At 47.5% G+C, this 23,962-nt stretch overlaps 1 protein-coding gene across 1 annotated transcript in view; it reads right to left on the reverse strand.

The window, feature by feature from the left end:
• Positions 1 to 23,962, reverse strand: part of eys (eyes shut homolog) — a 171,744-nt gene that overhangs the window by 104,230 nt on the left and 43,552 nt on the right. Inside the window, exons 20-22 of the mRNA XM_067236547.1 lie at positions 19,377 to 19,498; positions 4,245 to 4,366; positions 2,447 to 2,706 (exon numbers count right to left, since the gene is read on the reverse strand). Of these exons, the coding sequence (XP_067092648.1) occupies positions 2,447 to 2,706; positions 4,245 to 4,366; positions 19,377 to 19,498 (504 nt within the window). The remainder of the gene's footprint in view (positions 1 to 2,446; positions 2,707 to 4,244; positions 4,367 to 19,376; positions 19,499 to 23,962) is intronic.

The following is a 23,962-nucleotide window of genomic DNA, read 5'->3' on the forward strand; positions in this document are numbered from 1 at the left end:
GGGAGAAAAGAGGGGAGAGGAGGGGGGAGGGGGGAGTAAAGGGGGGAGAAAAGGGGGGAGAAAAGGGGGGAGAGGGGAGTAGACGGGGGATAGGAGGGGGGAGAGGAAGGGGGAGAGGAAGGGGGAGAGGAGGTATTCCCAGGGAATTGGGGAGGGTGTTGACTGTGCCGGGGTACTTCCTCAGAGCGTTGGCGGTCAGAGGAAGACAACCATCCCTAATTGAATAATGTCTGGGAAGAAGAGGGACACTCCTTCCCGTTTGTCAGAGAAACGCAGGTCTACACCGCTGTGAATCATACTTCTGTAGCATCACTGGTCTACACCGCTGTGAATCATACTTATGTAGCATCACTGGCGCCGGATGAAGCTTATATAATCACCGACCGTGTGTTCACAAAGCCAAGCCTTCCTGTGTGGTGGATATGGAGTGAATCACAGAGGAGAGCTTCGTGAGTCAGAGTGTGATAGGGGAGAGGAATCTGCTGTACCCACACAGATTCACCTTAATGCATTCAGCAGGAGATTCTCGTGGCGGTTCTCCTCCGGTAGCGGGGTTCTGCACTAGTTTTACATTTCACAGCCTTCTCCTTTAATCAGTTCCTCTGCACCGCAACCAGCAATTAGCCTCTCGCACTCCGACCTGAACAACTCTTGGAAGAACAGGAATTGTGGAAGATCAAGAGTCTCTAATCACTAATATCGTCATGGCAGCCGAGGTGTGACAACACACATTCACAGCGTTATTATAACAGTCCAAAAGGTCAGGAGGTCTGTCACGTTTTCTATTTTTCTTCTCCTGTCTAAAGCACTCTGCCAGCGCGGATCCGTGGGGCTTCAAGCACGTCCGCCTTGTACGGAGAACAAAAGCAGCACTCAGTCCGACCCTCTCCCCGCGAGAATACCTGCGCCTGCAGGGGTCCCGGAGCGCGAGGTGAAAACGAGGCTCGCGTTATCCAACACACATCAAAACTCTCTTCAGAAATCAGGTCGTCGTGGCGTCGGCTTCCAGCTGAAAAAATACCCCCAAAAAACTGCGAAGGGAATCGCGATTGCCCGGTGACTCGATAAGATCTGTTCTCCACTCCCCGTACATGGCTGAGGGAACGGGGAGCAGGCTGGGGGGGTGAGGCGTGGTACATGGCTGAGGGAACGGGGAGCAGGCTGGGGGGGTGAGGCGTGGTACATGGCTGAGGGAATGGGGAGCAGGCTGGGGGGGTGAGGCATGGTACATGGCTGAGGGAACGGGGAGCAGGCTGGGGGGGTGAGGCGTGGTACATGGCTGAGGGAACTGGGAGCAGGCTGGGGGGGGGAGGCGTGGTACATGGCTGAGAACGGGGAGCAGGCTGGGGGGGAGGCGTGGTACATGGCTGAGGGAACGGGGAGCAGGCTGGGGAGGTAAGGCGTGGTACATGGCTGAGGGAACGGGGAGCAGGCTGGGGGGGGTGAGGCGTGGTACATGGCTGAGAACGGGGAGCAGGCTGGGGGGGGGAGGCGTGGTACAAATACAGCTGCTGAGGTTTAGCACACCTGCTGGAAACACTCTCACACACACATTCACACACACACGCTCACGCTCACGCCCTCCCTAGCAGCATACCCCAGTTCCACCAGGCGTGGCTGTGTGGTGGCCTGCAGCCCCGGTGACCCCCAGGCAGGAAGCACCATTACCTGTGTTACACTGACTGGGCCCCTAATGACCACAGCTAATGACCCCTTCCTTCCCCACGGCCGTCTGAAACCCCCCTCTCCTTTCCTCCTTCATCATCTGGGGTCTGCCCGCTTGTTACTGGGCTTGGAGAAATGAGGTAACAGACAGAAAGAAGTGCATTGGAGATGAGATGGATTTTCCTTCTGCACCGGGGCACCATCCTGTTCTTACGTTACTGGAAAGGAAATCAAAAGAGATACATAGAAAATGTATCTCTTTTATAGATAATCGCTTGCTGGCTCTCAGAATGGCCTGAGGAAGGAAGGAGAGGGTTGTCTGTCTGTGTCCAGACAGGGCTGTGTGTGTGTGAATGCATGTGTGTGTGTGTGTGTGTGAATGCATGCGTGTGTGTGTGCGTGTGTGAATGCATGTGTGAGACTGTCAATATGTTCACCAAGGTCTTGTCTACACGACTGTGAGAAGAGCCAACATTTTCCATTTGGGACTTTAGAGTTATTTGATGTTATGTCCGATGGGTGCCACTATAATACATTTGAGCGTTGACAAAGTGCCATTTGCTCTAGCCAGCTTGCCGTGAGCATGTTTCTAACTCCCGGCTACACAGTAGGGACTGATGGGAAAATTGTGCAGCGTTTTTGCTCATTTCATCTGATCGACTCATAATCCTTTTCCATAAAGTAGAAATGCCCGTGACTGACTGGAGATCATGGTTCAGTACGAATACATGTACCGTAACACCCCTAGCATACGTGTGTGTGTGTGTGTCTCAGGTCTCACCAGCAGGACAGCTGCAGGAGGCATGCCCGTCGGGGTGCGCCTGGCAGGTGGAGCCGTGCAGGCAGGGCTGGAGGCGCGGGTGGCAGGGGTCCAGGGGCTGGGCGCAGCGGGGGCCCGTGTAGAGGGGAGGACAGCTGCAGGAGAACAGCCCTGGCTCCGGGGACTCCACGCACAGGGCCCCGTTCAGACACGGCCCCGAGGCGCACTCCTCCACGTCCTCACCGCAGTCCTCACCCGTCCAGCCCACTGGACACACACACCTGGGGGAGGAGTTAGAGCTCAGACACACAGCTGGGGGCGGAGCCACAACTCAGACACACCTGGGGGCGGGGGCCACACTTCATAGGGCGTGAGCGGGGGAGGGGGTGAGCGGGGGAGGGGGTGAGCGGGGGAGGGGGTGAGCGGGGGAGGGGTGATTGGGGGAGGGGGTGAGCGGGGGAGGGAGTGAGCGGGGGAGGGGTGATTGGGGGTGAGAGTGAGCGGGGGAGGGGTGATGGGGGGAGGGAGTGAGCGGGGGAGGGGTGATTGGGGGTGAGCGGGGCAGGGAGTGAGCGGGGGAGGGGTGATTGGGGGAGGGGGTGAGCGGGGGAGGGGTGATTGGGGGAGGGGTGATCGGGGGAGGGGTGATTGGGGGAGGGGTGATTGGGGGAGGGGTGATCGGGGGAGGGGTGATTGGGGGAGGGGGTGAGCGGGGGAGGGAGTGAGCGGGGGAGGGGTGATTGGGGGTGAGAGTGAGCGGGGGAGGGGTGATGGGGGGAGGGAGTGAGCGGGGGAGGGGTGATTGGGGGTGAGCGGGGCAGGGAGTGAGCGGGGGAGGGGTGATTGGGGGAGGGGGTGAGAGGGGGAGGGGTGATTGGGGGAGGGGTGATCGGGGGTGAGCGGGGCAGGGAGTGAGCAGGGTTAATGTACCACCGGACCAAGCAGCAGGGCACCGTACACAGCCGACTCTGGGACACGCAGGGTTAAACCTCAGACGAGGAATTAAATAAATGATGTAAATGTACGCATGGTCGAGTGGGTTTTATTTGTATGTGTCCGTTTTTTATTTGTACTGTATGTGTGTGTGTGTGTGTGTCTGTGTGCACACGTGTTTTTGCATCTGCTCTCGAGGAAGCTGAATATTCCACTTGGTGGCAGTGGGTGCCCAGCCCTGCCTCCATCCCTCCATCCTCTCCTCCTCCTATCCCCCCATCTCTCCTCTCACCTGCGGCTCCGCTCCACAACTCAAAATCCACAACCCCTCACACACACACTCACCCCCACAGCCTCCACACGCACCTGCACACACACACACCCTTCAGCACCCCACACACGCACGCACCCACACACACGCACCCCCACACACACACGCACCCCGACACACACACGCACCCCGACACACACGCACCCCCACACACACACGCACCCACACACACACACGCACCCACACACACACACGCACCCACACACGCGCCCCCACACACACACGCTCCCACACACACACACCCCGACACACACACACGCACCCCCCCACACACACACGCACCCACACACACACACACACACCCACACGCACCCACACACACACACCCACCCACACACATACGCCCCAACAAACACACACGCACCCCCACACACACACGCACCCCCACACACATACGCCCCCCCACACACGCACCAACAAACACACACGCACCCCCACACACATACGCACCCACACACACACGCACCCCCACACACACGCACCCCCACACACACACGCACCCACACACACCCTTAGGCACCCCACCCCCTCCCTCTGGTGGAATCCAGCTCCTACTTGTATCCATGGAGGAGGTCGATGCAGGTGGCGTTGTTCAGGCAGGGCAGGGCGGAGCACTCGTCAGTCTCCACGTGGCAGAACTCCCCTTCCCACCCTGGGAGACACACGCAGCGGTACCTCTGGAACACACACGGGGACCAGGTTACCATGGGATACCACAGTGACACCACAGCACCACACTGGAACACTACAACACTGCCACGCAACACTACTAAATAATAATAACAATTATTGGGGTGTGCTTGCCTTTGGCCAGCACAAACCATTGTTCTCTCACATATAAATAGTTATGATTGATATTTATTATTTTCCCACCCCTAAGGATCCCTCAATATTTTGACTACATAGACAATGTCGGTGTCAAAATGTTAACTACTAGACTTCTGCAGTGTGGGAATCGCAGGAGCCTACCAGTCGAAGGGCGTACAAAAAGTACACCCCACAATTTCCCAAGAAATTGTACCTCTTTAGTTGTAATTATTCATTATAATGATTATCATAATTATTGATTTTATTTGTAATGTGCCTTTCACTCAAAGAGCAACAAATACTATTATATAACTAGAGAGGGGACAATTTCTTGGGAAATTGTAGGGTGTGCTTGCTTGCGTCGGTTGCACAGGGGTCCGTTTTTTAATGACATTTTTACAACTGATATTTCTGTATATTTTATATAAAAATGCACAGGGCCTACTTATTATTTATAAAGATGACATAGATTTAAAAGCATCTTTTTTTTGCTGCTCATTTAGCCTACAACTCAAAATACGAGTGAAGTGTAGAATGAAATATATCTTCTCATTTCCCCTGCAAGAGGCAGCCTCATAGCTGAATCAAAACGAATACATTTGGCAGACCGGTGTAAAAATTGACCTAATCTCTATGACTTAAACGTCCTTTTAAGTTTTCCCTTCTTGTGATATTTTCATGCATTTAGCCTAGCTACTCGTATTGCATTCATTCATTAACCCCTTTGAAGATTATTCTACGACATTACCGGCAGTAGAAGATGGAATCGCGATTCAAACAGTACCATCTGCTAACTGAAAATATGCCCCCCAAAACCTAAATAAGCTTGACATTTATTTAGTGGAAAATCGCTCATTCATAAAAAGCGATCATTGTCAGTAACAACGCAAAATGCGATATAGCCCTGTGTGGAGAAGCTGCCCCGGTAAATTGTACTACTACAGTACAGTACTAGACTACTGCTGTGTTCGTCTTGGCGATTGCGTTGGTTGAATTCGATTTAACGTTCCGTTGTACGGTTTAGGCTGAAATTAATTATTTACATTTACATTTATTCATTTAGCAGACGCTTTTATCCAAAGCGACTTCCAAGAGAGAGCTTTACAAAGTGCATAGGTCACTGATCATAACAACAAGATAGCCAAAAAACATCGCGAGTAGCCAAAACATGAAGCACACATTGTGAACAACCAAAGTAAGTGCCAAAGGGAAGAACCATAAGAGCATGTAGTTAAACAAGTCACAACCAAACAACATGAACAGCTATAAGTGCAAGTGTACCTGTGGGAAAAAGCAAGCAACAGTAATAAAACAATATATCACAGCGAGAACCAAAAATTTTAATCAGTTACCACTAACCACAAGAATTATTATCATGAACAGATTGACAAAGTTTAGGCTGTGGCAATGAAGTTCAGGTTAGTAGTCAGATAGTTTCACCTATTGAAAGACTTTTGATTTAAGTGAGGGGAGTGCCGAACATGTTCTGTCGCCGTTTGACTTCCTAAACAGCTGTGTAGATGTTTTTGTAGTGTCTCGCGTAGGCTACAGCGTTGCAGTGAGCAACACTGGTTTAAAACCACAGGTAATGATAATTTCACCAACAAATCGTTTACTTGTAATGTAATGTCATAATAAATCCTACAACGAAAATATATTTGTGAGGAATGTTTATTTTAACGATTGAAAACAGATGCATCATAGACCACTGTAGTATGTGTTGCCCGGGCAACAGAGGCTAATGTCATGCTAATGCTTCAGTGAAATAGTAGACTACCGTTTCCGAAAGTAGATGTGGGCCTACTTCCTTAATAATATCAGCTAATATTGTACATTACATTTCACAATTGTGTTTCACATCACAAAGTAAAATGAGTAAATAGTTATCACCCTGGCCTCTTTGCTTGTGGCGTTTCTGCAGCTGCCTTGCAGTAAAGCTATAGTTAGCCTAGCTATCCCCCAAGTTAAGAGATGCGAAACGAATGTTCTGCTACAGGTAGTCACGCGTGTTTTCGTGACGTTAGTGACGTAGTGACGTTAGTAACGTCAGTGACTGTGGCTAGCAAATTAGCCACCGTTAGCTTCACTTTTCGCCACAAAAACTTAACTTGAGCCTAAACCATGCAACGGAACGTAAATCCCAATAGAAGCAACTCAATCGCTACCAAGACGAAACTTTTGACACCTAGGTTGTCTATGTAGGCCAAATATTGAATGAGTTTTAGGGGGGCAAAAAGAATAATAACTAGAGAGGATACAATTTCTGGGGAAATTGTAGGGTGTGCTTGCTTGCGTCGGTTGCACAGGGGTCTGTATATTTTATATAAAAATGCATCGGGCCTACTTATTATTTATAAAGATTACATAGATTTAAAAGCATCTTTTTTTGCTGCTCATTTACAACTCAAAATACGAGTGAAGTGTAGAATGAAATATGATGTCTTCTCATTTCCCCTGCAAGAGGCAGCTGACAGGCTGAATCAAAACGAATACATTTGGCAGACCGGTGTACAAATGGACCTAATCTCTATGATTTAAACGTCCTTTTAAGTTGTCCCTTCTCGTGATATTTTCAGGCATTTAGCCTACTCATATTGCATTCATTCATTAATAAAGAACCCCCTTTGAAGATTATTCTACGACTTTACCGGCAGAAGATAGAATCGCGATTCAAACAGTACCATCTGCTAACTGAAAATATGCCCCCAAAAACGTAAATAAGCTTGACATTTATTTAGTGGAAAATAGCTCATTCATAAAAAGCTCACTGGTAGCGATCATTGTTAGTAACAACTCAAAATGCGATATAGCCCTGTGTGGAGAAGCTGCCCCGGTAAATTCTACTACTACAGTACAGTACTAGACTACTGCTGTGTTCGTCGTGATAGCGATTGCGTTGGTTGAATTCAATTAAACGTTCCGTTGTACGGTTTAGGCTGAAATTAATTATTTTCATGAACAGATTGACAAAGTTTAGGCTGTGGCAATGAAGTTCAGGTTAGTAGTCAGATAGTTTCCCTACTGAAAGACTTTTGAGTAAGGGGAGTGCCGAACATGTTCTGTTGCCGTTTGACTTAAACAGCTGAGGAGTTTTTGTTAGCTACTCACACTAGTGTCTCGGGTACAGTAGGCTACAGCGTTGCAGTGAGCTACACTGATTTGAAACCACAGGTAATGGTAATTTCACCAACAAATCGTTTACTAATGTCAGAATAAATCCTACAACGAAAATGTATATGTGAGGAATGTTTATTTTAACGATTGAAAACAGATACATCATAGACCACTGTAGTATGTGTTGCCCGGGCAACACAGGCTAATGTCATGATGCTAATATGTCAGTGAAATAGTAGACTACTGTTTCCGAAAGTAGATGTACTTCCTTAATAATATCAGCTTATATTGTACATTACACATCACAATTGTGTGTCATATCACAAAGTAAAATGAGTAAATATTTATCACCCTGGCCTCTTTGCTTGTGGCGTTTCTGCAGCTGCCTTGCAGTAAAGCTATAGTTAGCCTAGCTATCCCCCAAGTTAACAGATGCGAAACGAATGTTCTGCCAAAGGTAGTCACGCGTGTTTTCGTGACGTTAGTGACGTAGTGACGTTAGTAACGTCAGTGACTGTGGCTAGCAAATTAGCCACCGTTAGCTTCACTTTTCGCCACAAAAACTTAACTGAAGCCCAAACCATGCAACGGAACGTAAATTCCAATAGAAGCAACTCAATCGCTACCAAGACGAAACTTTTGACACCTACGTTGTCTATGTAGGCCAAATATTTACTGAGTTTTAGGGGGGCAAAAAGAATAAAAATAATAATAATAATAACTAGAGAGGATACAATTTCTGGGGAAATTGTAGGGTGTGCTTGCTTGCGTCGGTTGCACAGGGGTCTGTATATTTTATATAAAAATGCATCGGGCCTACTTATTATTTATAAAGATTACATAGATTTAAAAGCATCTTTTTTTTGCTGCTCATTTACAACTCAAAATACGAGTGAAGTGTAGAATGAAATATGATGTCTTCTCATTTCCCCTGCAAGAGGCAGCTGACAGGCTGAATCAAAACGAATACATTTGGCAGACCGGTGTACAAATGGACCTAATCTCTATGACTTAAACGTCCTTTTAAGTTGTTCCTTCTCGTGATATTTTCAGGCATTTAGCCTACTCATATTGCATTCATTCATTAATAAAGAACCCCCTTTGAAGATTATTCTACGACTTTACCGGCAGAAGATAGAATCGCGATTCAAACAGTACCATCTGCTAACTGAAAATATGCCCCCAAAAACGTAAATAAGCTTGACATTTATTTAGTGGAAAATAGCTCATTCATAAAAAGCTCACTGGTAGCGATCATTGTCAGTAACAACTCAAAATGCGATATAGCCCTGTGTGGAGAAGCTGCCCCGGTAAATTCTACTACTACAGTACAGTACTGTACTAGACTACTGCTGTGTTCGTCTTGATAGCGATTGCGTTGGTTGAATTCGATTAAACGTTCCGTTGTACGGTTTAGGCTGAAATTAATTATTTTCATGAACAGATTGACAAAGTTTAGGCTGTGGCAATGAAGTTCAGGTTAGTAGTCAGATAGTTTCCCTACTGAAAGACTTTTGAGTAAGGGGAGTGCCGAACATGTTCTGTTGCCGTTTGACTTAAACAGCTGAGGAGTTGTTGTTAGCTACTCACACTAGTTTCTCGGGTACAGTAGGCTACAGCGTTGCAGTGAGCTACACTGGTTTGAAACCACAGGTAATGGTAATTTCACCAACAAATCGTTTACTAATGTCAGAATAAATCCTACAACGAAAATGTATATGTGAGGAATGTTTATTTTAACGATTGAAAACAGATACATCATAGACCACTGTAGTATGTGTTGCCCGGGCAACGCAGGCTAATGTCATGATGCTAATATGTCAGTGAAATAGTAGACTACTGTTTCCGAAAGTAGATGTACTTCCTTAATAATATCAGCTTATATTGTACATTACACATCACAATTGTGTGTCATATCACAAAGTAAAATGAGTAAATATGTATCACCCTGGCCTCTTTGTTTGTGGCGTTTCTGCAGCTGCCTTGCAGTAAAGCTATAGTTAGCCTAGCTATCCCCCAAGTTAACAGATGCGAAACGAATGTTCTGCCAAAGGTAGTCACGCGTGTTTTCGTGACATTATTGCAGACCGGTGTAAAAATTTACCTAATCTCTATGATTTAAACGTAATTTTAAGTTTTTCTCTTCTCATGATATTTTCAGGCATTTAGCCTACTCATATTGCATTCATTCATGAATAAACAACCCCTTTGAAGATTATTCTACGACGTTACCCGGCAGTAGAAGATGGAATCGCAATTCAAACGGTACCATCTGCTAACTGAAAATATGCCCCCCAAAACGTAAATAAGCTTGACATTTATTTAGTGGAAAATTGCTCATTCATAAAAAGCTCACTGGTAGCGATCATTGTCAGTAACAACGCAAAATGCGATATAGCCCTGTGTTGAGAAGCTGCCCCGGTAAATTGTACTACTACGGTACAGTACTAGGCTACTGCTGTGTTCGTCTTGGTAGCGATTGCGTTGGTTGAATTGGATTTAACGTTCCGTTGTACGGTTTAGGCTGAAATTAATTATTTTCATGAACAGATTGACAACGTTTAGGCTGTGGCAATGAAGTTCAGGTTAGTAGTTAGATAGACTTTTGATTTAAGTAAGGGGAGTGCCGAACATTTTCTGTCGCCGTTTGACTTCCTAAACAGCTGTGTACTGTAGCTAGATGTTTTTGTAGTGTGTCTCGCGTAAGCTACAGCGTTGCAGTGAGCTACACTGGTTTGAAACCACAGGTAATGGTAATTTCACCAACAAATCGTTTTCTAATGTCAGAATAAATCCTACAACGAAAATGTATATGTGAGGAATGTTTATTTTAACGATTGAAAACAGATAACGCTACATCATAGACCACTGTAGTATGTGTTGCCCGGGAAACACAGGCTAATGTCATGATGCTAATACTTCAGTGAAATAGTAGACTACTGTTTCCGAAAGTAGATGTACTTCCTTAATAATATCAGCTTATATTGTACATTACACATCACAATTGTGTGTCATATCACAAAGTAAAATGAGTAAATAGTTATCACCCTGGCCTCTTTTCTTGTGGCGTTTCTGCAGCTGCCTTGCAGTAAAGTTATAGTTAACCTAGCTATCCCCCAAGTTAACAGATGCTAAACGAATGTTCTGGCAAAGGTAGTCACGCGTGTTTTCGTGACGTTAGTGACGCAGTGACGTTAGTAACGTCAGTGACTGTGGCTAGCAAATTAGCCACCGTTAGCTTCACTTTTCGCCACAAAAACTTAATTTAAGCTTAAACCATGCAACGGAACGTAAATTCCAATAGAAGCAACTCAATCGCTACCAAGACGAAACTTTTGACACCTACGTTGTCTATGTAGGCCAAGTATTTACTGAGTTTTAGGGGGGCAAAAAGAAATAAAAATAATAATAATAATAATAATATATATGTGAGAGAACAAAGGTTGTGCTCTCGCCGAAGGCTTGAGCACACCCAATAATATATATGTGAGAGAACAAAGGTTGTGCCCTTGCCGAAGGCAAAGCACACCCAATAATAATAATAATATATATGTGAGAGAACAAAGGTTGTGCCCTTGCCGAAGGCAAAGCACACCCAATTACAACCAAATAACACTACCTATGCTATTGCCATACAACACTACCATACAACACTATAACACTATCATACGGAGTCAGATGGCTGAGCGGTGAGGGAATCGGGCTAGTAATCCGAAGGTTGCCAGTTCGATTCCAGGTCATGCCAACTGAGTGTCCTTGGGCAAGGCACTTCACCCTACTTGCCTCGGGGGTATGTCCCTGTACTTACTGTAAGTCACTCTGGATAAGAGCGTCTGCTAAATGACTAAATGTACCGTACAACACTACCATACAACACTACCATACAACACTATCATACAACACTACCATACAACACTATCATACAACACTATCATACAACACTATCATACAACACTATCATACAACACTACCATACAACACTACCATACAACACCACCATACAACACTACCATACAACACTATCATACAACACCACCATACAACACTATCATACAACACCACCATACAACACCACCATACAACACTACCATACAACACTATCATACAACACCACCATACAACACTACCATACAACACTATCATACAACACTATCATACAACACTATCATACAACACCACCATACAACACTACCATACAACACTATCATACACTAGTGTTGCTCGCTGCTCCTCCTCCTCTCCACCCCCCCTCCACCCCCCCCAACCCCCCTCCACCCCCCCCCCCCTCCATCCCCCACCCCCCCTCCACCCCCCCCCTCCATCCCCCCTCCACCCCCCCACCTCCACCCCCTCTCCACCCCCCCCCCCCCCTCCACCTCCTCCACCCAGCAGACTTCACTGTGGTTAATGATATGCATGTGAATGTTTTAAACACATCTCTGGCACACCACCCACTCTGACACAGACCTCTCCTGTGAAAATGTGTTTAAGCTGTGGAAAAGTCACGCTTGTCTTCCAATGTGCTGCTTTCTGCTCCACAGATGCAGTGTTCCTCCCGCCCACCAGTCTCCTAGAAAATACGCATGCTTGCCTTCAAAGTACCAAAGGCTGCTAGGTCCTTGGCACGCATATGTTACCCCTCTATATGCAAATGATTTTAAATTATTGTAAAAATTCCCCCCCCCCCCAAAAAAAAACTAAACAAACATCAACAAGCGTTATGCAAAATCTTTGTCAGGAAAACACTTTGCTGTAACAGAGAGTTGAGACTGGAGATCTTGGGAGGATGTGAACAACCCACAATCATTTGCATGTTTAAAAAACCTCCTGAGCCAAATCTGGGTGGAATTTCACAGCCTAAAGTTATTATTTTTTCTTTTCTGCCCCCTAGCTCGTCTCCTCCTCCTCCACCACCCTCTCCTCCTCCAGCCTCTCCTCCTCCACCCTCTCCTCCTCCAGCCGCTCCACCTCCCCCCTCATTTAGTCTGTGGGATGCATGTCCTCCAGTTCATCATTAAAATCTTCATTATGATAATTAATCATGGACGAGAGAGATGAATGGTTTGTTGTCTATTAGTTTGCCCGGCACAGGTTTAATTTAACGTTTCTTTTGCATACAGAACAAGACAGGTCACATGGTCAAGGGGGATCTGGGATAGCGTCCCTCCACTAATCAGTCAAGGTTTTCAGTAAAAGTCCTGACTGCTGGCTGTCTGGAACATGATAATCTGTATATCATACATTGGAGGGAGACCGATTCAACTCTCTGATATCATTCTTTACAGCGACAGGCTTTATTCATATTAGAGGAAAGAGAAGAGGAGAACAGAAGAGGAGAGAGAAAAAAACAAAACTAAAACCATCTTGTGATAAATTAGATGCCTCCAGGAGCCTTAGATTCCTCACCTCTGGCTGTGGTGAATATAATCTCATTTTTGGTGCTAAATCACCTTCAGGGACCGCGATTCTCCTCAATAACACTCAGCTCTGTGGGATACTTTGTTCACAGAAAGAGGGAGGGAGGAGAGAGAGAGGACAGAGAGAGGAGAGAGCGAGGGAGGAGAGAGAGGGAGGAGAGAGGGAGGAGAGAGAGGACAGAGAGAGGAGAGAGCGAGGGAGGAGAGAGGGAGGACAGAGAGGACAGAGAGAGGAGAGGAGAGAGAGGGAGGAGAGAAGGAAAGAGAGAGGGAGGAGAGAGAGTGAGGAGAGAAGGAGAGAGAGTGAGGAGAGAGAGGACAGAGAGAGGGAGGAGAGAGAGGACAGAGAGAGGGAGGAGAGAAGGAGAGAGAGAGAGTGAGAGAGAGAGAGAGAGAGAGAGAGAGAGAGAGAGAGAGAGAGAGAGAGAGAGAGAGAGAGAGAGAGAGACTGAGGGGAGAGAGGACAGAGAGAGGGAGGAGAGAAGGAGAGAGAGAGTGAGGAGAGAGAGAGAGAGACTGAGGGGAGAGAGGACAGAGAGCGATGGAGGAGAGAGAGAGCGGAAAGATGGAGAGAGAAGGAGAAAGTGAAAAACAGCCTAGAAAACCAAAATGTGAAAAGGCTCCAGAACCTGCCGCTTATTTGAATAATGAGATGAAAACAAACACACTGACACACAAACATCCCCCCCACACACACACAAACACACCCCCCCACACACACACACACACACACACAAACACCCCACACACACACACACACACTGAGACACACACACACATTCACTGACACACTATGTTAAAAGGAGAGGAACAACCTCACTCACACACTAATTTACATGTGAAAATATTTGGACACCCCATGAAATGTTTAGTTGATGAAATATGTGCATATCAATATTTGATCATCTTTTAAACAAGATCTATAGATAAAGATGACATAATTGCATAAGTGTTAACCAAGACATAAGTTATTTAACAAAAACATAACAAAGAGGCCAATTCCTACTGGGAAAAAAGTTAGGACACCATATGCCCTAATGCCTGGTAGTGTGGGCCCTGGTAGTGTGGGCCCTGGTAGTGTGGGCCCTGGTTCTGTGGGCCCTGGTAGTGTGGGCCCTGGTAGTGTGGGCCCTGGTAGTGTGGGCCCTGGTTCTGTGGGCCCTGGTAGTGTGGGCCCTGGTTCTGTGGGCCCTGGTTCTGTGGGCCCTGGTAGTGTGGGCCCCTGGTAGTGTGGGCCCTGGTAGTGTGGGCCCTGGTAGTGTGGGCCCTGGTAGTGTGGGCCCCTGGTAGTGTGGGCCCTGGTAGTGTGGGCCCTGGTAGTGTGGGCCCCTGGTAGTGTGGGCCCCTGGTAGTGTGGGCCCCTGGTAGTGTGGGCCCTGGTTCTGTGGGCCCTGGTAGTGTGGGCCCTGGTAGTGTGGGCCCTGGTTCTGTGGGCCCTGGTAGTGTGGGCCCCTGGTAGTGTGGGCCCTGGTAGTGTGGGCCCCTGGTAGTGTGGGCCCTGGTAGTGTGGGCCCCTGGTAGTGTGGGCCCCTGGTAGTGTGGGCCCCTGGTAGTGTGGGCCCTGGTAGTGTGGGCCCCTGGTAGTGTGGGCCCTGGTTCTGTGGGCCCTGGTAGTGTGGGCCCTGGTAGTGTGGGCCCTGGTTCTGTGGGCCCTGGTAGTGTGGGCCCCTGGTAGTGTGGGCCCCTGGTAGTGTGGGCCCTGGTAGTGTGGGCCCCTGGTAGTGTGGGCCCCTGGTAGTGTGGGCCCTGGTAGTGTGGGCCCTGGTAGTGTGGGCCCTGGTAGTGTGGGCCCCTGGTAGTGTGGGCCCTGGTAGTGTGGGCCCTGGTAGTGTGGGCCCCTGGTAGTGTGGGCCCTGGTTCTGTGGGCCCTGGTAGTGTGGGCCCCTGGTAGTGTGGGCCCCTGGTAGTGTGGGCCCCTGGTAATGTGGGCCCTGGTAGTGTGGGCCCTGGTTCTGTGGGCCCTGGTAGTGTGGGCCCCTGGTAGTGTGGGCCCCTGGTAGTGTGGGCCCTGGTAGTGTGGGCCCCTGGTAGTGTGGGCCCTGGTAGTGTGGGCCCTGGTAGTGTGGGCCCCTGGTAGTGTGGGCCCTGGTAGTATGGGCCCCTGGTAGTGTGGGCCCCTGGTAGTGTGGGCCCTGGTAGTATGGGCCCCTGCCTTTGGCTTTCTACCAATCTCGACGTGTTCCCACTCCATGCAGAATGTTATCAGCTGTGAGGCGTTTCAGGTGTATCTTGCATGCACAGCCCAAATGACCACACAGCCTCTCAACAGGATTAAGTCCCGGCCTTTGACTTGGCCATTCCAGAACTTTCCACCATTCCAGAACTCACCCATTTCTTTCTTTTGACACATTCCTTGGTGGATTTGCTGGAATGTTTTGGGTCATTGTCATGTTGCATTGTCCACATCCACTTCAGCTTTTGGACAGATGGTCTCACATTTCCCTCAAGCACCGTCTGATACAATGAAGAATCGGTAGTGGATTCTGTGAGAGCGAGCCAGACAGGCCCTACAGCAGCAGCCCCAAACCTCGCACTGCCACCCACATGCTTCACAGCTGGTCTATCTAACATGTCATCATGTCCCTCATGTTTCTCCTCCTGCTCTGAAGTGAAGTGTATCCTCTGGTTCCCAGCTTGGGGAAGGCCTGTCTTTACACTGTTTAACACCTAGCAACACACACCCCTACACACCTAGCAACACACAGCCCTACACACCTAGCAACACACAGAAACGCAAACACACAGCAGCACACAGCAACGCAAACACACAGCAGCACACAGTAAACACACACACCCACAGAGCCGTCCTGCTGTTGCCTGCCCTTCACATCACCCTATGATGAGGCCTGCCCTTCACATCACCCTATGATGAGGCCTGCCCTTCACATCACCCTATGATGAGGCCTGCCCTTCACATCACCCTATGATGAGGCCTGCCCTTCACATCACCCTATGATGAGGCCTGCCCTTCACATCACCCTATGATGAGGCCTGCCCTTCACATCACCCTATGATGAGGCCTGCCCTTCACATCACCCTATGATGAGGCCTGCCCTTCACATCACCCTATGATGAGGCCTGCCCTTCACATCACCCTATGATGAGGCCTGCCCTTCACATCACCCCATGATGAGGCCTGCCCTTCACATCACCCTATGATGAGGCCTGCCCTTCACATCACCCCATGATGAGGCCTGCCCTTCACATCACCCTATGATGAGGCCTGCCCTTCACATCACCCTATGATGAGGCCTGCCCTTCACATCATCCCATGATGAGGCCTGCCCTTCACATCACCCTATGATGAGGCCTGCCCTTCACATCACCCTATGATGAGGCCTGCCCTTCACATCACCCTATGATGAGGCCTGCCCTTCACATCACCCCATGATGAGGCCTGCCCTTCACATCACCCTATGATGAGGCCTGCCCTTCACATCACCCTATGATGAGGCCTGCCCTTCACATCACCCCATGATGAGGCCTGCCCTTCACATCACCCTATGATGAGGCCTGCCCTTCACATCACCCTATGATGAGGCCTGCCCTTCACATCACCCTATGATGAGGCCTGCCCTACACATCACCCCATGATGAGGCCTGCCCTTCACATCACCCTATGATGAGGCCTGCCCTTCACATCACCCTATGATGAGGCCTGCCCTTCACATCACCCTATGATGAGGCCTGCCCTTCACATCACCCTATGATGAGGCCTGCCCTTCACATCACCCTATGATGAGGCCTGCCCTTCACATCACCCTATGATGAGGCCTGCCCTTCACATCACCCTATGATGAGGCCTGCCCTTCACATCACCCCATGATGAGGCCTGCCCCAGGACGGACACCTCAACATGAACTGAGATTATACTACATGATAACGAGAGGGAGGGATAGAGACCAAAGGACAGAGAGAGAACGTGAGTGAGAGGAGAGAAAGGGATTGTGAGAGTGAGACACAGAAAGAAAGACACAGAGAGAGAGAGAGAGAGAGAGAGAGAGAGAGAGAGAGAGAGAGAGAGAGAGAGAGAGAGAGAGAGAGAGAGAGAGAAAGAGAGAGAGAGAGAGAGAGAGAGAGAGAGAGAGAGAGAGAGAGAGAGAGAGAGGGGTGGTAGACAGAGAGAGGGCAAAAGAGAGAGAGACCAAGGATACAGGGAAACTGCTATGCCAAAGTACTTAAATCTCCAGTAAAAATGGGTGGCATATTTCAGGGCATTGGGCTTGGGCCGTGTTCCTACATCACATCAGGACTCAAATGTCTCTATAAGTTATTCATGTGCTGGGAAATAGCAGTGTTAAATTGTAAAACAGTAGAGTGAGATGTCAACCACCACTCAGCCTATCACTGGTCAATGACTCATGCATCAAAATATACTGATCGCCCCATTCACATCTCCAATATCTAAGATCAAACGTGAAACATTAAAACCTTGTGCATCCTAAGACAACAGCCAAGCCATCAGGCAGACTTGTGCTTGACCTACTTTGTCCTTAAAGCACCAGTGATGGTATATTCTGCATCATGTGCTTCCATGTTTCCTCCTCCCTGATGCTCTGCTGCTGAAATATAATCATCCCTGATGCTCTGCTGCTGAAATATAATCATCCCTGATGCTCTGCTACTGAAAATATAATCATCCCTGATGCTCTGCTGCTGAAATATAATCATCCCTGATGCTCTGCTACTGAAATATAATCATCCCTGATGCTCTGCTACTGAAATATAATCATCCCTAATGTTCTGCTGCTGAAATATAATCATCCCTGATGCTCTGCTGCTGAAATATAATCATCCCTGATGCTCTGCTGCTGAAATATAATCATCCCTGATGCTCTGATACTGAAAATGAATCATCCCTGATGCTCTGCTACTGAAATATAATCAAAAGGGCATTGATGTGGCTCGACGGTGGCATATTACACAGATGAGAACAATGTCACATTAGTAACAACAAATGATAGATAAATGACATTAAAGAGGCAAAGATAAGAGTTCTTCAAGCTAAAAGCATGAACTCTTCTGTGGTCCCACACGAGATGTCTGAACTCTGTCTCTCTCTGTGGCATGTGGTTCCGTGATGTTCCAGAACAACCCAGTGTTTTCAGGACAGCATCACTGTTTTTTAATCGCATGACTTGGTACCCCGCCTTGTCTTTCTCAGCTGTACTAATTTCTAAATAATTCATCCTCTTTATGCAGATTTTATTAGATTTGATACTTCTTTAAATATGTAGTGTCCCTGTTGATGTACTGTATTCATGTATGGTCCAGGGGTCCAAATCTACTGCAGTCAGGGTCGACTCCAGACAATATCAAAGGGACTTCCGTCAATAAATAGAAGTATATACAATCAAATTAATAAATAAATAACTACATGAATGAGTATTGTCACACTAGCCTTGATAACGCACTTTCATTAGATGGAATTCTCACAAAATACCCACATACACCACAATACACACAGGCATCTACCTTTCTGTAGGTCTCTGGTCACTAATAGCCAAGGAAATGGATTTCTTTCCATCTCCATTTAAACCTCAGACAGGGTGTGAATTATTCATTGGATTTCAATAAACTGCTCCTCTCCTCTCTGAACATGTGTATGAATCCTGAGACCTTGTTTGTAATGTGGACACATGTGGGCTAAAAATGCGGAGAGGGAGAAGGAGAGGGGGGGGGAGACAGAGAGAGAGAGACAGAGAGAGAGTCAGAGAGAGAGACAGATAGAGAGACCGATAGAGAGAGCGAGCACAAAACAGAAAGAAGGGAGGTATGGGGAGAGGGGGGGAAGGAGAGGAGGAGAGAACAGAGTTCTGACCGAACAGTGGAAGGAAAGAGGACAAGAGAGGATGAATGAAGATGAATGTAGTTCTGCTGTTAAACCGGGAGACGTGGGCCATATTGACCAGGAGCAGGCAACGTGCTGCTCCTGTGTTCTGTAAGGCTGTCACACGGCTCAGACAGCAGAGATGGGGAGGGACAGCTAACTACAGGGGGGATTTGTGTTCAAGTGTTTTGTACACTGAAACATTGCTAGTCAATACAACCATTAACATTATTCAATGGTAGAATTTCAGGAATTGAAGACTTTGTATGCAAACACAATCCCTGGTCATTACAGTGTGTTATCTACACAGCTACATTCTGAAAGTAAGCCAGAACAGAATGTGGTGATATAAAGACTGGATGACAACGTGTTCCATCTCTCTTAGACTGTGTAGCTTGTCTGCCTGCTTGCATTACGTTACACGACTTGTATCCAAAGCAAAAACTGCATGTAGAGAGGAAAGCAGACGACCATGGATCAGAAGTGCATCGCTCTAACATTATTTATGTGGTCACTTACCAAGTGCAGGTCCAGACATGTGGAGTTGTTGGAGCACATGTTATTGACACAGTCATCAATGTCCTGCTCACACGCCACGCCGGCGTAACCTGGGTTACACAGGCAGTAGAACCCGTCCACCACTGTAACAGAAACGACATGTCAGTAACCAGAAACACCACAAGCATCAGAAACACCCAAAACATCCGAAACACCACACACATCAGAAACATTACAACCCAGAAACACCAGAAATACCACAACCAGACACTAAAAACATCACAAAGCAAAAACACCACAAACTTCAGAGCCATCAAAAACACCACAACCAATGCTGTAGAGAAAAAACACATATTCTGGATGCTTGTGTTGTAGATGTCCTGTAGACGCTGACATTAGATAACCATTTCATATGAATATTTAACTCCTTAACGAACCCCCAGCTTCCTCAGACCAGTTTACATTTACATTTAGTCATTTAGCAGACGCTCTTATCCAGAGCGACTTACAGTAAGTACAGGGACATTCCCCCGAGGCAAGTAGGGTGAAGTGCCTTGCCCAAGGACACAACGTCAGTTGGCATGACCGGGAATCGAACTGGCAACCTTCGGATTACTAACCCGACTCCCTCACCGCTCAGCCAACTGACTCCCTCAAGTTACATGTATTTGACTCCCACCAGTTACATGTATTTGTTTAGCAGACGCTTTTATCCAAACTGAAGTACAAAAGTGCAGTTGTTTTGAATCAGCAGAGAGGAGATGAAGAGGATATTATCCTGATAAACCTTGGTAGTTTACCAAACCTTGGTAGTTTTACCACATACAGATAATCCAGAGTGGATTACTATAAAAAAAATCGTATAACTTTCTCGGAATAGGCAGTGCCTGATAGTTTATCCATGTAACCAGGCAGGAAGGGGAGATGTGGAACAATTCTATTTTAACACCATTACTGTGTCTTGCTTGGCTAGTACTGTACATTCCAGAATATAAACACTGAAAACCAGGATAGAAACACAGCAGTTCATGTAACCCCTGGCTAGAAACACATTACACTTCCTAAAAACCCCAGACAGTAACACAGCACTTCTAAAAACCTTGACAGAAACACTGCACTTCCTAAAAACCAGGACAGAAACACTGCACTTCTAAAAACCTGGACAGAAACACTGCACTTCCTAAAAACCAGGACAGAAACACTGCACTTCTAAAAGCCTGGACAGAAACACTGCACTTCCTAAAAACCTGGACAGAAACACTGCACTTTTAAATACTTGGACAGAAACACTGCACTTCCTAAAAACCTGGACAGAAACACTGCACTTCCTAAAAATCTTGACAGACACACTGCACTTCCTAATAACCAGAAACACTGCACTTCCAAAAACCAGAACAGAAACACTGCACTTCCAAAAACCAGGACAGAAACACTGCACTTCCAAAAAACCTGGACAGAAACACTGCACTTTTAAAAACTTGGACAGAAACACTGCACCTCCTAAACACCAGGACAGAAACACTGCACTTTTAAAAACCTGGACCGAAACACTGCACTTTTAAAAACCTGGACAGAAACACTGCACTTCCTAAAAAACCTGCACAGTAACACTGCACTTCGTAAAAACGTGGACAGAAACACTGCACTTCCTAAAACCTGGACAGAAACATGCACCTATAAAAACCTGGACAGAAACACTGCACTTCCTAAAAACCTGGACAGAAACACGGCCCTTCCTAAAAACCTGGACAGTAACACTGCACTTCTAAAAACATGGACAGAAACACTGCACTTCCTAAAAACCAGGACAGAAACACTGCACTTCTAAAAACCAGGACAGAAACACTGTACTTCCTAAAAACATGGACAGAAACACTGCACTTCTAAAAACCAGGACAGAAACACTGCACTTCCTAAAAACCAGGACAGAAACACTGTACTTCCTAAAAACCAGGACAGAAACACTGCACTTCCTAAAAACCAGGACAGAAACACTGCACTTCCTAAAAACCTGGATAGAAACACTGCACTTCCTGAAAAACTGGATTGAAACATATTTAACATCCTGGATGGAAGCACTTCCTGGATCCCTGGATGTTGATGTTTGTAGATAATGATAAAAACACATCCACAACATCCAATGATAAGTGTCTATGATAACCTGCAGGAGACATCAGAGACAGTAAGAATGGCCTGTGCTCTGTTTGTCACGCATGTATAGACATGACTAATAAAATGCCTGATGTATTGTAAACTGTGCGGTGAGTCAAGGAAGCTGTAGCTAAATCTATGTGACAGATAACCCCACTATCATCAATCTGGAGGAGTTTAAGACCCTAAGCATGTTTAAATAAACCTGTCTGCTCTCCAGAACCTCTCCATCCTGTTTACTCATCCCCCCTCTCCCCTCCTTCCCTCTCTCCTCCAGTCCTCCCTTATCCCTTAACCTCTCTCTTTCTCTATCTCCCCCAGCTCTCAATCTCTCGCTATCTATCTCCTCTCTTTCTCTCTGTTCTTTCCGCCTTCCATCTTTCTCTCCTCCATCTCTTCATTTACCACTTACCATGTATCACTCTGGCTCTTTCTCTACCCCGTTCTCCCCCTCTCCCTCTAACCCCATTAGTCGTTTCTCCTCAGGTGTACTGCAGCCCTGGGAACAAGCAAAGGAGGACGTAAGAGGGGCCATTTTTTATTTAGACGAAAAACGTGCCGATCTGTGCTGACTGAAGTCAGGATGTCTCCCTGGGCCGAGAGCCCAGCACAGCCTGTCTTTAATCAGGGCTGTGTGTTAAAGAGGGGTCCCTCCTATGCCTTCCACAACACAACAGCAGCACACATACGGCTGGATACTGCTGAGGTAATTGCAGTTCTCTACAGGAGTGAATTATTACAACCCCAGTCAGAGTCCCTGGATTCTTCATTATCCCAGAGATTTACCACGTAATCTATGCTGTCACTCTCTCTTGGTGCGTGTTCCTGCTATTACTCTCATTAAATGCTTTAGGTCCTGGGTGGCAGTGGCATTATTCATCCTTGCCGTTGCACGGGGTTAGGCACAGTGGCACTCTGACTGGCTGGCTGACTGGCTGGCTGGGCAGGAAGGATGACTGACTCACTGGCTGGCTGGCTGATTGGTTGGCTAGCTGTCTGGCTGGTTCGTTAGATTGATTGGTAGCTGGATAGCTGTCTGACAGGGTGGGTTGTTGGTTGCTTGGCAGGATGAATGGATTGTCGGCTGGCTAGGTAGAGAGTTGGCTGGCTGGCAGTTTACTGGTTGGGTGGCTCGGGGTAGCAGGCAAGCTGACTTGCTGATTGACTGTGTGGGCAGCTGGCTGGCTGACTGGGTGGTTGGCTGGCTGGCTAGTTGGTTGAGTGGGAGCTGAGTGACTGGTTGTTTGGCGGGATAGCTGGTTGGGTAGCTTGGTACTTCGGTGGTTGGCTAGATAGCTAGCTGGCTGGCTGACTGGATAGCTGGCTGGCTGACTGGATATCTGGCTGGCTGACTGGATAGCTGGCTGGCTGGCTGGGTAGATGGCTGGCTGGATAGCTGGCTGGATGGCTACCTGGCTAGTTGGCTGACTGGCTGGGTTGTTGTGTGGCTGGATAGCTGGATGGATGGATGGCTGGATAGCTGGCTGGATGGTTGTCTGACTTGATGACTGGCTGGCTGGCTGGCTCAGTGGTTTTGTAAATCCATGTTTTTGCTTTGCTTCCTTCTCATGTTTTCTCTACTGGGTGTGAGCCAGAATCCAATTTAAACAAGTGGAGATGATGTTGCCGTCCGTTCCCTCAGTGGGAACTCCTTAGAGGAAGTCTGTTCTTCTGCAGGACAGAGCCTCCTTTCAGGAGGAAAGCGCCTGTCTCTTTCAATCCTGTTGAATGGAAAAACTTCCTCCTGAGACATGGCAGGCACACTGTCCCTGTCCCCTAAACACTGCCATTCAGAGCTGAAGAAGGAGTAACAGAAGCAAGGGGCCATTGTTCAGCTAGTTCTGATAAAAAAAAATCGTTACAGACCTACATTTCTCCTGACAATCAATCTTGAAACATTTCGCACTCTTTGTCCCACTGAACCATAACCTCTCGTCCTAAAATGATCTATGAGCTACTTAATCATTGATGCTAGAGTTGACACACATTAGGAACACAAGTAAAAAATGAACTCAAAGGACAAACAGTATTCTGCCTGGAGCTTTGATTGTATTAACTGTATCATTCATCACCCATATTCAAATGACAACACAGCATTGGTGCTTAATTGATCTCCTCTCATGGTCGGGAGGATAAACTCATCCAGGCTGCGGGCTGCGCTCGGAGCAGATATCAGCTCCGGACTTCACAGGGAATAACTCCACTCTCATAACGCTGTTGATTAGCTGCTATGGCAACCCAGCGGAACATTACCTGTCAAATTGCAAGTGAGCCAAAACGATGGTGACACATATGGAGAGGTGCACACGGTGATGAGTCAGATGTGTGTGTGATCACTCTCTCCCTTTTCAATCTCTTTCTCTTGTCTTCTCACCTGCTCCTTCCCCTTCGGTTTCCCTCTCCCTTTCCTCTTTCACTCTCCGCCACCCTCTCTCTCTCTGTGCAGTTCTCTCTCC

Source organism: Osmerus mordax, chromosome 5, assembly GCF_038355195.1.
Source record: "Osmerus mordax isolate fOsmMor3 chromosome 5, fOsmMor3.pri, whole genome shotgun sequence".
Classification (NCBI taxonomy): Eukaryota; Metazoa; Chordata; class Actinopteri; order Osmeriformes; family Osmeridae; genus Osmerus; species Osmerus mordax.